The sequence below is a fragment of the Elephantulus edwardii genome, unplaced genomic scaffold, assembly GCF_000299155.1.
Source record: "Elephantulus edwardii isolate Elephantulus edwardi_28Jun2011 unplaced genomic scaffold, EleEdw1.0 scaffold00094, whole genome shotgun sequence".
NCBI classification, from domain to species: Eukaryota; Metazoa; Chordata; class Mammalia; order Macroscelidea; family Macroscelididae; genus Elephantulus; species Elephantulus edwardii.
The window spans coordinates 10937979-10952463 of record NW_006399844.1 but is presented as its reverse complement, the minus strand read 5'-3'; the positions used below and the strand labels follow the sequence as shown (position 1 = coordinate 10952463).

Sequence of the window (14485 nt, the reverse complement as noted above, 5' to 3'; positions counted from 1 at the left end):
AATAAGTCAGGGGCTGAATGGGGGCGTCGTGGAGTGATGGTACAGAAGGGATCCCCAGGAGAGAAAGGCACTGGGTGGGGGAAGTCGATTCAGCACCCCTAACACTGATTGTTTGAGTCAGAGGTCACCACCAACCTAACAGCTGACCAAGGGGACAAGGACTGAGGAAGAGGGATCTGCGAAGGCCGGGAAGGTCTGGCTCCAGCTCTCTCACAAAGTCTTCCACAGGAAAGTCAGCTCTGGGCACCTGACACGCCTCCGCTCAGGGCAGGCTCAGGCGGCTCCTGAAGGCCACATCAGCAGCGAGGACTCGCCCAGGTGTGTCTTTCGCCTTTTGGGGGAGAGAAGAAAAAGGCCACCACAGAGTGAGCAGAGAGCAGCCACCGTGCCCTCCTGGCAGATTCCTTCCTCAGCGACAGACTAGCCCAGGGACACATTAGCATTTAGAAGCATTTGGTTTGTGGAGCGCTGAGGTCTATAGTGGAGCGCTGAGGTTTATAGTGGAGCAGGCTTTACACCATTTCTTGACGATTCTTGATGTGGGTTCAGATGCCATTTGAGTGCTTTCAGACCAGTCAAAGAGCCATGTGGCTTTGCCCTCAGGGACAGGGCAGTTGAAAGTGGATTGCCACCTGCTAGGTGGTCAAGGAGGGGCAATGTGCTCTCAGGATGTGCATGGAGAACCTGGAATGCTCCTGGGCGTGTCCTTAACGATTTCTAAGAGTCATGGTTCTGACCACGTAGCCAGCATCCCAGCACCAATCCTGTGAACTTTCTTAATCTGAAATTGTGTTAAGTACTCTAATCATGGTCATCGTCCCACGTCTGTAGTCCTGCCTACAACAGTGACAGATTGCAACCCAAACCAGTTGGGACCTAGTGGTGATTTCTGTCTCTGAATTATATAAAGGAAAGCCATGGCCATAATTTGTCAGAATGTCTTTGGCACCGTGCTGATGGCGTTCCTCATTCCAGTATGGCTTCTCTTTACCCTCGCCTTAGTAAGAGAGTCTCCACAGAATATGTTTGAATCTGGAATGTCTTTTTCTCCCCAGAACAGGGGACGGAATGGTGGCCTTCACAGATGGTGGCCTTCACAGATGGTGGACTCCTGTGGGAGCAGTCCCAGGCCCGTGACTGCTTCTGTCATCTGAGGCTAACTCTGGGGGCTGCCACCCTCGTGGGGGAGCTTTCCTCCAGGCCCAGCAGTGCCATGCTTTGCTCTGTGATCTCAAGCAAACCACCTGCTCCTGTACTGAGGTAATAACACAGGTGAGCTGAGAGTTCTGGAGGGAGCAAGTGGACATGAGAATATAAAATTTCCCTCTGGGTCAATCCAATCCTTTGCTTCCCAAGCCATGGAATTCCTTCTACCTACTATGTACGTGGCCTGTTTGTCACTGTACTCCTCCTGAGGGCTTAATAGTAGTGGGCATTCTATATGGATGCTGGGTTTTACTCCCTTACGTGTGTATATGTGAGAGATGATGCTGTCCCCACATTAGCTGTCATGGAACTGGATCAGAGGGATCAAATAGGAGGTTGAACCACATCAAATTTCTGAGTCTTGACCATCTTTTGACCTACAAAAATGCATCGTCATATGGTTCAACTTATTTGCCTCAAGGTCACAAGGCTATCATGACAGGGATGGGGCTCGAACTCAGTCAGTCCTGCCTGATTCCTAAGCTGTCCTTCGCGCAGGACCTTAGCCTGTAGGAGGGAGGGCGAAAGGGCCCACCTCAAGCTTACACACAGGGATGAGGGTTCTGTCTCCCAGGATGCCTGTGGCCACACAGAAGGTGTGTTTTCCAGGACTATCCCATGCACCTGCGTGTGAGCTTTCTTCACATGGTTTGCCAAGTGAGGCAGAGCAGGGTGTCACTGTCCCTGAAGGCCACGCTCCTCCTCCTTTGGCCTGGGGACAGCTGCCATGCTGACCCACGTATGCTTCTTTAGCTGACCCCCTGGCGGGAACAAGGCAGTCCTGATGAGGTGTGCTTTCTCACAGGCAACTGAGGTGGACTGTGGTTCCACCCAGCACTCAACAATCTGCTCATGACTGAGTGTGAGAAGCCCCCAGCTTGGATTCTGCATGCGGTGACTGTGGGCTGGGTAGGAATCCTGACATCTTGCCCTTCTACCGTGTCTCAGTCTCCACACCTATCGCTTGATAGTGCTCTTAACATTCAAATTCTATGACGTCATGAGCATGGGGAAATGCTTTGTCAGATGACATGCTTCAGACAGCTCAGGAGGTAACATCCCCTGTTGTAATGGGCCCATCAGGGTTATTCTGGGATTCTCTGGGCTCGCTGCAGGCAGGCAGGCGGTTCCACCAGCACCTGGCACCGCATGCAGGGAACGTGGAGAATTGGAAAAGCTACCTGCCCCAGCCCAGTTTTGGGGGTTGAGTGAGAGAAGTGTGGGAAGGAGCTGTAGAAGAGGGAGAGGAGAGGTTACGAGGAGAAGCGTGGTACTCACCCACACCCTTGCGGTCAGGCCGGGGAGGGGTGCCCCCCTGTGGGCTGGCCAGGCTGCTCTGGCTCCCCGAGAGGTGGCTGAGTGGGTGGGCCAGCTCCATCCTGGGGGACCCTGTGTTGCCACCTGCAGGAGACACACATGGACCCAAGGGCTCAGTTCTGGTTCTGTGGACCTCGAGCTGAGACGGGGCTGATAGAGGACTGGTGCAGTACTTGAGCTCATCTAAAGGAACCCCCATTTGGGATGTCGTGGGTATGTCCATGGGCTGTTTGCCCAGCATCCCCTACCCTGGGGACTGTCACTTCACCTCCCACCCACATGGCTTTCATGTTCTCACCTGGCCCCACCCTCTGGCCACTGCTGATGGGTCCAAGACATATATAATCCAGCAGAATGAGGGCCTTTGGGTCATTTCTCTAAGAGCCAACCATCAATACGACAACTGGAAGTTCTTTTTCTTGCTTTCCCAAGAGAGCATATCTGAAGAATACACATGGAGTGTATGAAGAGTGGAGAGACATTAACTGCTGTTTTGCTAACTAAAGCCTCTTCATTCAAACAGGGCTGCGAGTCTGCATGTGACAGAGATGGCTGATGTGGGCTGGGTTCCTGCCCCGTCTTCTCTATCTCAGGTATGCTTGGTCACTGCTAAGAGCTGGCGCAGGGACAGAAGCTGTGCTGGGGTGGGGAGGAGGGTGAAACCCGCCCGGGACACCAAGATCGGCCGGCGAGGCTCCTTGAAACTTCCTTCACATAGATCACTCTTCTGAAGGGACGTAAGATGCCATCTAGTCCAGGGACAGTTTTCATCTCTTGTGTCATCCCCATATATCGATACTGATCATTGGCAGTGCAGGAAAAGTGCACTGAAGAGGATCCTGAGGCCAGAGATCATGGTCAGTTAGTAATGTCTGGCACGGGCACCAGAGCGGGGAGTGGTAGCAAGTGTGTCAGGCAGTTGTCGCCTCTGATGTACCAAACTCCCATCTCCATCAGGAATTCAGTCTACATCAACTGTGACTGGGGGCCATCCAGCCCCGCCTCAGGAAAGCCCCCTCAAGCCACTGCATTCCAATTTAGGACAGTTAGTTATTACAAAGCTGTTTCTCTTTTTCCCCTATAGGGAGCTCTGTAGCAGCTGTGCTGCTATCCCAAAGGTGATGCCTCTCTGGCAGTTTGCATCCACCAGTGGCCTCTCGGGAGAAAGGTGGGCAACCCCTTCCCGTGCGGTTCACAGCCTCTGGAAACCCGCTGGAAGGTCAGCTGTGAGTCCGTTCTGACTGGACGCATGGAGATGGACTTTTTCTTGTGCACTTAAATCAGCCTTTTTATAACCACTTTCAAATACCTCTAGGTCTAACCCTTATAGCAAATTTTGAATAAATCTGGGGTCATTTCCCCTGGGAAGACTCTATGTGTTTATAGAGAAGGAAAATGTGCGCCCAGGCCTTCTCTGCTCCACCCTCAATGCCCAGTTAACTCTCTTTCACATGCCTGGGTTGCGGAAGTGAGCTAGTGATGTGAACTTCAGAAGGACTTTGCAGACCACCTGCTCCACGCTTCTATGCTAAGAGAAGCAAGTGGGGGCCTGAGGCCAAGGCTTCTGTGTGGGATCCCACAACAGCTCGGCGGCAGAGTTTAGCTAATGTAGGTTGTTGATGTTACTGCTCTGTCCCATCAAGTCAGAACCCTCTCATAGCCGACCCTCCAGTGAGTAAATCACATGGAAGGAGACTACCCGTACTTCTCCCACCGAGCAGTTGCTGGACTTGAACAGCATGCTTTTGGGATTGCAGCACAGCTTCTTACCACTAGTTCACCAGAGCTCTTTAGCTGACCCAGGTAACTCAACATGTTGGGGGCAGCATCTCACAGGTGAGTCGGGAGGAATCCCAGGTGTGCAGGCAGTGGGGCCCAGAGGTCTGGCTGGCCCTGTCTCAGCCTTCCTGTCTTCCTGCCAGCTCCCTGCATATGAACCTCACTTTTTAGCTTCTAGAGGTCCCACCTGCAGGCCCACATCTCCTCCCTGACCTAGAAGGACTGCCCTGGGAGGAGCACCAAGGAGCAGCAAAGTCGCTGTGCCCCTGGACCCTCTAACATAAGCCGTGTACTCCCCCTCCCACACTCACCTGATTCCCCCCAGGACTTGTTGCCTTTTGAATCACTGGGACCAGTGGGTTGGAGTCTGTCATCCAGGCTCGAGGAGCTGAGATCTGAGTCACTGTCTGTGTCACTGGAAATCACTGTAAAAGACACCAACACGAGAGGTCATGCTCCCTGGCCACAGCCACCAGGCATCTTAAGACAGATGCACAGGCCTCTCTCTCTGGCACAACACAGCTCAGTTGGCCCTTTTGTTCTGTGCACAGGAGACAACCTGACTGAGGTGGAATAAGAACCTGCTGGAGCTCCAGCTCAGTTCTTTCAGCAGAATCAGGGGAGGCTCTGAGCTTGGGCTCTGGAGTGACTGCTGGGCTGGAATCCTGGCTCCTCCATTTCTGACCTCAGGCAAATGCCTCAGTTTCCATCTGTAAAGTGGGGATAATGATGACTTCTCCCTCACAGTGTTGTTCCAGTCAGTGAATTCCTGTGGAGACCTGGGACGGACAGGCTCCAGAGAGGTCAGCTATCACGAACATTTTTCAATGGTGCAGCTGCACAGCGTCGCGTTTTGCCTTTAGGACTTGCTACCTCAGAGCAGTGGTACCTGCACCACGGTGCTGGTCCCACCACACAAGTGGGTTCTGAGTCTGCCACAGGGCTGGGGTGACAAACGAGGAGGCTGGCCCAGGATGCCTCTTCCCTGTTGGTCTGGGTCATGAGTTCTAGCCTCCCTGCACAAAGAGCAATTCTTTGGCCCCACAGGGGATCACTATGTGCTGACATTTGTCATGATATGACCCACCTAGTATCCTTGTGGGACATGCTAGCAGAAGTTTCTGCTTTACCAGGCCATTCAGTGAAGGAGCTTGGAACTGGGTACAGTGGGATCTGGTTTGAATGGAGTGGGAGCCAGGGGTCCCTCCTGCTCTTTCATGGTTTCCTTCAGGGCCTAGATTGGTGCAGGACACTGGTGGGCCCCTAGTCCCTTCTGCATGAATGTTGTTAGGTACTGTCGAGTCAGAATCAACTCAGAGCTGACCCTCCAGTGGGTTTTCAGAGGCTGTAAATCTCACGAGAGGAGACTGGCATTTTTCTCCCCGTGAACAGCTGGGGGATTTGAACTGCCTGCCTTTGGGTTGGCTGTGCAGTCCTGTATCACTGAGCCACCAGAGCTCGTGTCTTCCTCAGCAGGGAGGCAGGAGGAGGGTGTGGGGGTGGCCCCTTTGGGACCAGGCCTCCTTCACCTCACCGGCACCTTAGCTGGGTGCTCACTGGCTGAGACGAGTGACTTCACGGTGGGAGGGGTTGCTGAATACTGCTCTTGCCTGTTGTGGGTCATCAGGGTGGGAGGAAGGGGTTGCTGCCAGCCTTGGAGTCCATGGTGACAAGGCACAGACTTCTCCGGGTCACAGTGCCCTTTAGTATCAGCAAGACGGGTGTGGGGGTTCCTGTGGGGGGCCGGAGTGGTGGGAAAGGGGAATGAGAGGGAGCTAGCATGCAGCTAACAGCCTTCTGGCTTAAGTGGGACTAGCGCTGGCTGGGGAATCACAGTTGCAGTTATAAAGCAGGATATACACATCCTTCAAATGTTCTACTTTTATTTTAAACGCATAAATACATACCACTAGCCAATCTTTTTTGATGCAGGGCTTGGGTGTTTCTTTGAGCTGGGGCCCACACACTGTTTCATATATAAACCACATCTCTGTAGGGTCGCTGGGAGTCAAAATTAACTTGGTGCCAGTGGGTTTGGTTTTTGGCTTGTATTGTCTTGTCTGTATTCCCAGGTTTATTCGCTTTAAATGAAAGCGACCTGAAGCAAAAGGAGCGCAGAAGCCTCTTCTGTCTCCCCATTGCTTCTTCCTTTCATAGTTGTCCTGCCCACACCCAATTCAATAGACTTGTAAGAGCAAGTTGCCTCGATCAAGACTTTTTTAGAAAAGACTTTATTATTTTTTAAAGCAGTTTCAGGTTAATAGAATGACGCAAAAGGTATAAAGAGTTCCCCCTCCGTACAGGTCTGTTATTAACATCTTGTATTGATGTGGTACCCTTGTCACACTTGATGAATCAATGCTGATCCATCATTATTAACAAAAGCCTGTTGTTTACATTAGGTTCACCCTGCGTATGGGGCAGCCCTGTGGGCTCTGAATGCTTAATGTCAGGGTAAGCATGGTCCCAGTGTCACATAGAGTAGGTGCACTGCTCTGTCCCTCCACCTACCCCAGCAACCACTGACCATTTCATTGCCTCTGCCACTCAGTCCTTGTAGAGTTGGGCCTGGCCCACAGCTGACTGCTGTTGGGTTTCCAAGGCTCTGTAAAAGGCACAGAAGGGAACTGCCCATCTTCCTCCTGCTGGTGGATTTGAACCAAGTGGCCTCTGGGTTAGCAGCACAACTGCCTATTGACCACACTCCCAGAGTGCCATCACTGTCTCATTGACTTTTCCAGAATGTCAGACAGTTAGGATTGTATAGTGGGCAGCTTAACTATATGCATTTAAGCGTCCTCCATGGCTTTCTATGGCTTGATTGTTCATTTCTTTAATTTGCTGAGTAACACTCCATTTATAGTTGGACCACTGTTCAATTATCTATGCACCTACTGAAGGATGTCTTGGTTGCTTCCAAGCATTGGTGATTATTAATAAGGCTGCTAGAAACACTGGCCTGCAGGTTTCAATGTGGACAAGTGCTATCAGTTTACTTGGACGAACACACGGGAGCTCTTTTCCTGACTGAACTGAATGGTGAGCCCATACACTAAACTCCCTGAGAAACCACTGGACCACGTTTCAGAGTGGCTGTGCCATTTTATCAAGACGTTCAAAAAGTCTGAGCTTTAATGAAATAGTGCTTTCCTTACTGTGCATCAGTTTATACAATATTTAACTAAATTATGTAGCTATATAAGAAGTACAATCGCACAAGGGCAGTCATCTTTCATAGATGCACAGCTCTGCAGACACAGGAGTTTATAGGAGCCAGAGGCCACGGGGTCAGGAAAGAAAAAGCAGTGGTTATGAGGGAAGGGTAGGAGCGTCTGGTGGAGCTGGTCATGCTGGCCATTGTGCTAGGTGCCATATGTACTACGGTTTCATGCTGTAAGAGACAGGATTAGGAAAATACCAGTCCAGACCAGGGGTGGCTAACAGGTTTCATTGGATCCACCAAGTCCTTCTGGGGCAACATGTTGAAAAGGCTCCTGCATCAAAGCTCAGCAGCAGGTCAGTTAGGGACAGGAGCTATGAGGAACATGAGGGGAGAATGGTGGATGAGTGGTAAGGAGTTGAACTGCCAACTCAGAGGTACATGGTTCAAATTCACCAGTTGCTCCCTGGGGAGAAAAAAAGGGGCTATCAACTCCTGTGCAATTTACTGGAGGGTCAGCTATGAGTTGGTTTAAACTTGATAGTGCATAACAACAACAACAAGCCATGTTTCTCCATGCAGATCTAGAACCTTCTGGAAGGCTTTCATGTCTTTAGCCTGTGCCATCTTTCAGCTGTGGAGGCTCTGAGAACCAAGCACGACCGGGCATCTCAGCTGTGAGAGATTCTGCCTGTGCTTCAGAGCTGAGCTGCATGGCCGCCCGCCCGTGCTCCTCGCTTCCTGGAGAGGCTCCTCTCAGCCCCCAGCTCTCCAATCCCCACGTCCTGCCAACTTGCTCTCCTAAGTGGCTGCCGGATCAGTTGCCTTCTCACTATCATCACGGCCCCTGCTTAATTCCAGCCCATCTCCTCTCTGTGGACTCCATGGCAACTTCCCACCGGGGTCCCTCCACACAGCCAAAGGACCCTCCAGAGAAAACACAAGTCCCAACTTAAGGCTCCTTAATGGCTTCCCATCACCCCACAAGCAGCGCAAGGCCCTGCTCCTCTCCTTTGCCTATTTCTCACATCACCCGCTGCTCCAACTCCAAAAAAAGCTGTGTATTGTTATCGTGGTCAGGGGGTATCAGGTCAATTTTGACTCGAGGTGACCCCACGTGACAGAGCAGAATTGCCCGGCAGGGTTTCCTAGGCGCTTAAGAGGAGCAAATTGTTGAGTCTTTCCCCCTAAGAGTCACCAGGTAGGTTTGATCTGTCAATCTTTTGGCTAGCAGACATGTTCTTAAGCACTGTTGTCACCAAGGCTCCTTAAAAGGAATGGAATTCTCACCAAACCTCACCATTCACCGCCTTGCCTCGTGCCTGGCTCCAGGCTGCCTTCTCCTGGCTTGGTTAGGCCTCCTCTTCTCCAGGGAGCCTTCTCCACCCCTTGGCTCCTGAACACCCTGTGCATACAGCTACAACCACACCAACCACTTCTGCCTGGGACTTGTGCATCTGTTTCCCCCACTAGATTAGGATGCTCCCTGAGGGCAGGGATAGACGAGGCTAGTGTGAGTTTTTACCCCAAATTTACCCTATGGTTCTGCGGGAGAAAGACCTGAAGGTCTGGTCCCATAAAAACTTCAACTTAGAAAACCCCACAGGGCAGTTCTGCTCTGTAACATGGGATCTTGGAGTGTACTCAGGGAGACCCGGGAAAACAAAGCTTAATCAGTGAGCTGGATAGGGAACGCTCTTCTTAATGTTGTCCTTCTCATCCTACCCCGTGCTGATCCAGCTCACTGATAACGCTAATCCCTATGCACATCCAAAACCTTCTCTAACAGGGCAAAAAGAAAGCCACAGACTGGGGACAAAAACTTCGGTAATGACATGTCTGATAAGGGATTTTTATCTAGAATTTATGGAATACTCGAGCACCATAACAAGATAAAGGTAGACAACCCAATAGAAAAACGGGCACAGGATATGAACAGACACTTCACCAAAGAAGACATTCAGATGGTGAACAAACCCATGAAGAAATGTTCAAAATCCCTAGCTCTAAGAGAGATGTAAATAAAAACAACTCTGAAATATCATCTCACCCCAGTAACAGTAGCAAAATTAAACAGAACAGCAAATAAATGTTGGTGAGGTTGTGGAGAAACTGGAACCCTTATTCACTGTTGGTGGGAGTGTAAAATGGTGCAACCACTGTGGAGGGCAGTATGGCACTTTCTCAAAAAGTAAAAAATAAAATACTATTTGACCCGGCAATTCCACTACTGGGAATATACCCTAAAGAAACCAGAACTGCCACCCAAGCAGATATATGCACACCCAAGTTTATTGGTGCTTTGTTCACAATAGCAAAGAGTTGGAAATAACCCAAGTGTCCATCAGCAAATGAATGGGTAGAGAAGCTGTGGTATATTCACACGCTGGAATACTATGCTGCATTGAAAAGCAAGGAACTCATGCAATATTATTCAAAATGGGTGACCTTAGAGGACATTATGCTGAATGAAATATCACAATCACAAAAGGACAAATACTGCATAATGCCATTGCTATAAAATAGGACTGAAATTGGGTTTGGGGGGGAAACTAGGAAAAGAGGGGATAAATAATGTACGCTGCATTGAAACAGAACAGGGAGAGAACTGTTTAAAGGGTATATATGATTGGGTATTGTTTGCAGGCCAAGAGTCCAGAATAGGAGCTACATAGTGGACTGGGGGCAGGGCAGGTGGGATTGTATAACAATGAAGGACTTTTTTTCTTTTCAAAGAGGAAAGTTAACTGGGGGCAGGGGAGGGGTGGGCACAGTGGAAAATGTGCAACAATGAATGAATGGAAATTCAAGTTCTCTATAATCTTTCATTATCAGTTAAAAAAAGGAGAGAGCATTCTCTGTTTTTTCCCCTTGACTGCCAAAGGCTCCTCTTTTTCTTGTTCAGTTTCTTTTCCTCCTTTGCCCTCAAGGAAGAGCTCTGCTTTGATCTTTGTGATGTAGAATCAGGGGGAAACATGGAGATGAGAGGAAACTGTGGTCCACATGCCCTCTTCATACTACCTGAGAAATGCAAGGGAAAACCTGTGATGGTTAAAACTGGTGTCACCTTGACTGGCCATGATGTTCTGGTTTGTCAGTTATGATGCATTTATTCCTCATGATGAGATCTGATGAGATACAGTCACATCAATGTGTTGATGTCTGCTTTGAGCAGCCAATCACTTGGAAGGGGGTTTCCTTTGGAGTATGACTTGTATGGAACATAGATGTTCTGGCAAAGCTCACCAGATTTTTTTTCGCAATCTGGATCCTGCACCTGGCTCTTCACTATCTGCTCTCTGGTTCTTTGGACTTGAGCCGTATTGCCTACTAATCTTGGTCCATCAATTCTGTGAGTCAGGAGGCTTCTCCAGTCTGACATCTGACATGTGAACTTGAGACTTGCCAGCCTCTAATACCATATGAGCCACTTTCTTGAGACAAATCTTTCTCTATATACATATATAAGCTTCAGTGGTTTTGCTTCTCTGGAGAATCCTACCTAAACCACGGACAGACTTATTTTGAAGTTCCTTCTCAGCTCTGGCCGGGTTTCTTTGATCGTGTATCTGTGGAGCCCAGATCTCAGAGCTGTTGACTTCATAAGCACAACATGTTTCTGACTCAATCACTAATGACTAAACACCAACCCTGTGGGTCTCGGAAGGGGGTCAGAGTAGGTGGGCAGGAAGCAGAGATTCTCGAGTAACATGCTCAGGAAGCAGCATCTGTGTCTCTCTTGAGGTAACTTTAAAGGAGTTGGGGAGGATCCTGGGCTTCCTTCTCCCTGGGGCGGGGAGAATTCTGGGCTCCCTTCTTTGTGGAGTGGGGGGGAGGTCAACATGGAAGCCTTGGTCTGTCGTTTGAGCAGAGGGCATTCATGGAGCAGAGGCTGGTGACTGATCTCCACATGAGCTTCCTCAGCTCCGTGGCAGAAATACAGGAGAATATCCCTTTATTCTTTCAGACTTAGACTGTTCCATGTCCCTCTCTCCATGGTTGGTGCAAAACTAGTTAGCAAGAATTGACTCCCCATTGTGTTAGAGCAGATCGGTGCTCCTCCAGGTTTCAGTGACTGACGGATTTCTCAGAAGCAGATTGCCAGGATTTCTTCCAAAGCACCTCTTTCCTTGTGGTTGGGAGTCACGTATGCCAACTATTTTCATCACCCAGGGACCCTGGCTGACCTGAAGGATCTGTTTAATTGTACCACTGATGAGGATATGAGGCTTCAAGACAGGCAATGCCTGGATCCTTCGGGGTGCAGGGGTGTATGTCAGAGGGCACACAGTCCCAAGGACACACACACATCCCTTCTTATTGGAAGGGGATGACAGGCAAGCCTGTCCCAGGACTGAGGTTATGTTGGCAAGCCCACTTACCCCATTTCTCCCCCACCCACCCTATCATCCACTGTACAACGCCACCATGTTGGCATGGAAGCGGGCTAACACTGCTGTAGTCTGTGCCATGATACGCCGGAGAGCAGATGTGTGTGAGTTGTGTCTCATCCACGTCAATCCTGGAGATGCGATTAGGACCCCATATTGTCTATTCCCAACATGGTTCCCAGGATACAAAGATTTAGCAAAATAAAACATCAACTCTCCAAGTTACAGTCAGCAGGCTGCTTCTTCTGAAGGCCCCAGAGGGTCATAACGGAAAAGGGGGAAGTCACCTCAGAGGACAACTGAGCTCCCAAAGACACTCCATGCAGGGACCCAGACAGCCGATGAGATGGATTTAGCACTCTCAGCCACACTCTCCCTTTGCTCCTGGGCTTTCTGGCTGGGGTCAGGGCTCAGCTTAGAGGTTTTTGTAGTGCAGACCCAGATCCCATTTCTAATCCACTCTGATAAACACCACTTGAAAGAAACAAAGCAAAGGGGGTTGGTGTTGTCCGTGCTTGGTATCAGCACTTACTGTCAGTGGGAAATAAATACACTTCAAAAGCATTGCTGGGAATATCCCTGGACCACAGCCCAATGCAAAGGCCATTTCCCCAAATATTTCCAGCTTCCTCTGGAGGAAAGGAAGATGCTTTTTCTCCTTCCTCCTCCGAAATGTCACCTAAACCCCAAACCTTGGCTAATTTGCCATTCGATTGCTATTGCCACCTCTCTCCCTGCACAGCAGCCGTGATCATAAATCTTCGAGGTCTATTAACAAAGCTTTTAGGCTCATAAATCTTTTGGCCCTTGCTCTTCCATCCTCAACAAAACACTCTGTGTGTCTGAAGGCTGATTTTTTTTTTCTCCTCCCCTTTCATTCCCCAAAGGATGAGTCTGGGATGGCTCAGTGATGAGAACTTGTATTCTGCCCACGCCTGATTTTTCAGATTGAAGATGGGAAAACACCAGGGAGAGGAACATCCCGGTAGCCTTCTCCAGAAGGAAGCATCTCCAAATGGATTCGCCAGGCTCTGCCTCCAAGCAGGAAGGGGGAGGGCTCCGCCATGGCCAGAGCTCCCGGACCGCTTGCTGGCCTGGGGACCTGGCATCCCTGGGATTTTCCCATCCTGCCCTAGAAGGGCTGCCTGTTGTTCAACATGTATCCTCACCACCGAGAGCCCTGGCGCCAGCCATTCCTACTTCTCTGGGGATAGGCCAGGTTGGTTGCTTCGCCCCCCCCTCCCTTGGCTCACTCTTGGATAGATTTGCAATTTGACTGTCACTATGGAAACCTGGAGTTTTGGTAGATGGAGGGGAGGAAAGAAAAGTCTCTTTTGGAAGTCTTGCTTGACTGCCTGAGAAGGACCCTGGAATTCTGGCCACTTGCACTCACAGCACTGAGCTGGGACTTGGGGCTGACTTTCTCTCTGTGACTTTGGACATGTCCCCACATTTCTCTGGGGACAGGGAATATCTCATGTGAAAACAAATAGGCCAATCTGGATGGGTCTGGGTCTGACTTTAGAACTCAACTTCGTGCCACCTCTGTTGCATGTGGGGACAGACCACCAGTGTCTGTCTCTGGTTTGAGAGACAGGAAAAGCCCCTTCTGGCCCCATGACAGCTGCTGCCTGGCACCAAGACAGCACCAGCCTGGGAGCTTGGAAGGTGTTTGTGAGATGCAGCCGCTCTGCTCAGAGCCTCCCAAAGCCCCCAGAAATTATGGGAATTAGAGAGGAAGAGATATTTTCAGCAAACATTCCGCCAAGGCAAAGCAGATGGTGGAAAATTCTGCATACTAAAAACAAAACAAAAATTTCATTTTAAATGTAAAGGAAAGACAATAATGCCCTGGGGAACAGGGAGATGGACCCAATTAGCTCTATTCTGCTCAATGGGCTGCAGAGATGTGAGCTCCCACTGGGGTAGGTGGGGTGGCCCGTGCACCCACAGGGCCAGCTGTGTGGTCCTGGATCCCTCTGAGATGTTGTTCCATGTCTGGGGCTCTGCTTTGGTGGCAGCAGGAGGGAGTATGGGGTGGCGAAGAGGCGCCAGCTCTGAGTCAGACAGACTTGGGTTTGTGTCCAGGCTCTGCCACTTCCCAGCTGTGTGGCTCTGGGTCTTCTTACCATCGAGGAAATGAGGGCTGTGGTGGGAGAAGGACAGGCAATCTCCTCCCATGCGATCAACTGCCTTTGAAAACCCACTGGAGGGTCAGCTCTGGGTCAGTTCCGACTTGATGGTACTTAACAACAACAGCAGGTGCTAGGTGCTTGATTGATGGGACCAATTTCATTTGGAGGAGTCCCCAGGAGGTACACAGGGGAAGCACGTGACAACTAGCTGAAAGGTTGTACGTTTGAACCTACTCAGAGAAGCTTCAGGTGACAAATCTGGAAGTCTGCTCCCCAAAAGTCTCAGGTTTGAAAACTCTACGGAACACCTGATATGATTAGACACAGGGGTCTGCCAAGGCTCAGAAGCAACTCAATGACAACTAGCAAAAGCAACACTTTGATGTGAACAGCAGCATCTTGAACACATGGGTCCATACTATTATCCTAGGTGGTCTCTGGGATCAACACACTCAGGACCCAGGTCCCTCTCGCAGGGCAGACTTGGCCCTCCCAAG

At 50.2% G+C, this 14485-nt stretch overlaps 1 protein-coding gene across 1 annotated transcript in view; it reads right to left on the bottom strand.

Moving 5' to 3' along the window:
• Positions 1–296: 296 nt before the first annotated feature.
• The window catches only part of LOC102860528 (rab effector Noc2-like), a 115173-nt gene continuing 100984 nt past the window's right edge, over positions 297–14485 (bottom strand). The window contains exons 6-8 of the mRNA XM_006891087.1: positions 4614–4727; positions 2485–2607; positions 297–331 (exon numbers count right to left, since the gene is read on the bottom strand). Of these exons, the coding sequence (XP_006891149.1) occupies positions 297–331; positions 2485–2607; positions 4614–4727 (272 nt within the window). The remainder of the gene's footprint in view (positions 332–2484; positions 2608–4613; positions 4728–14485) is intronic.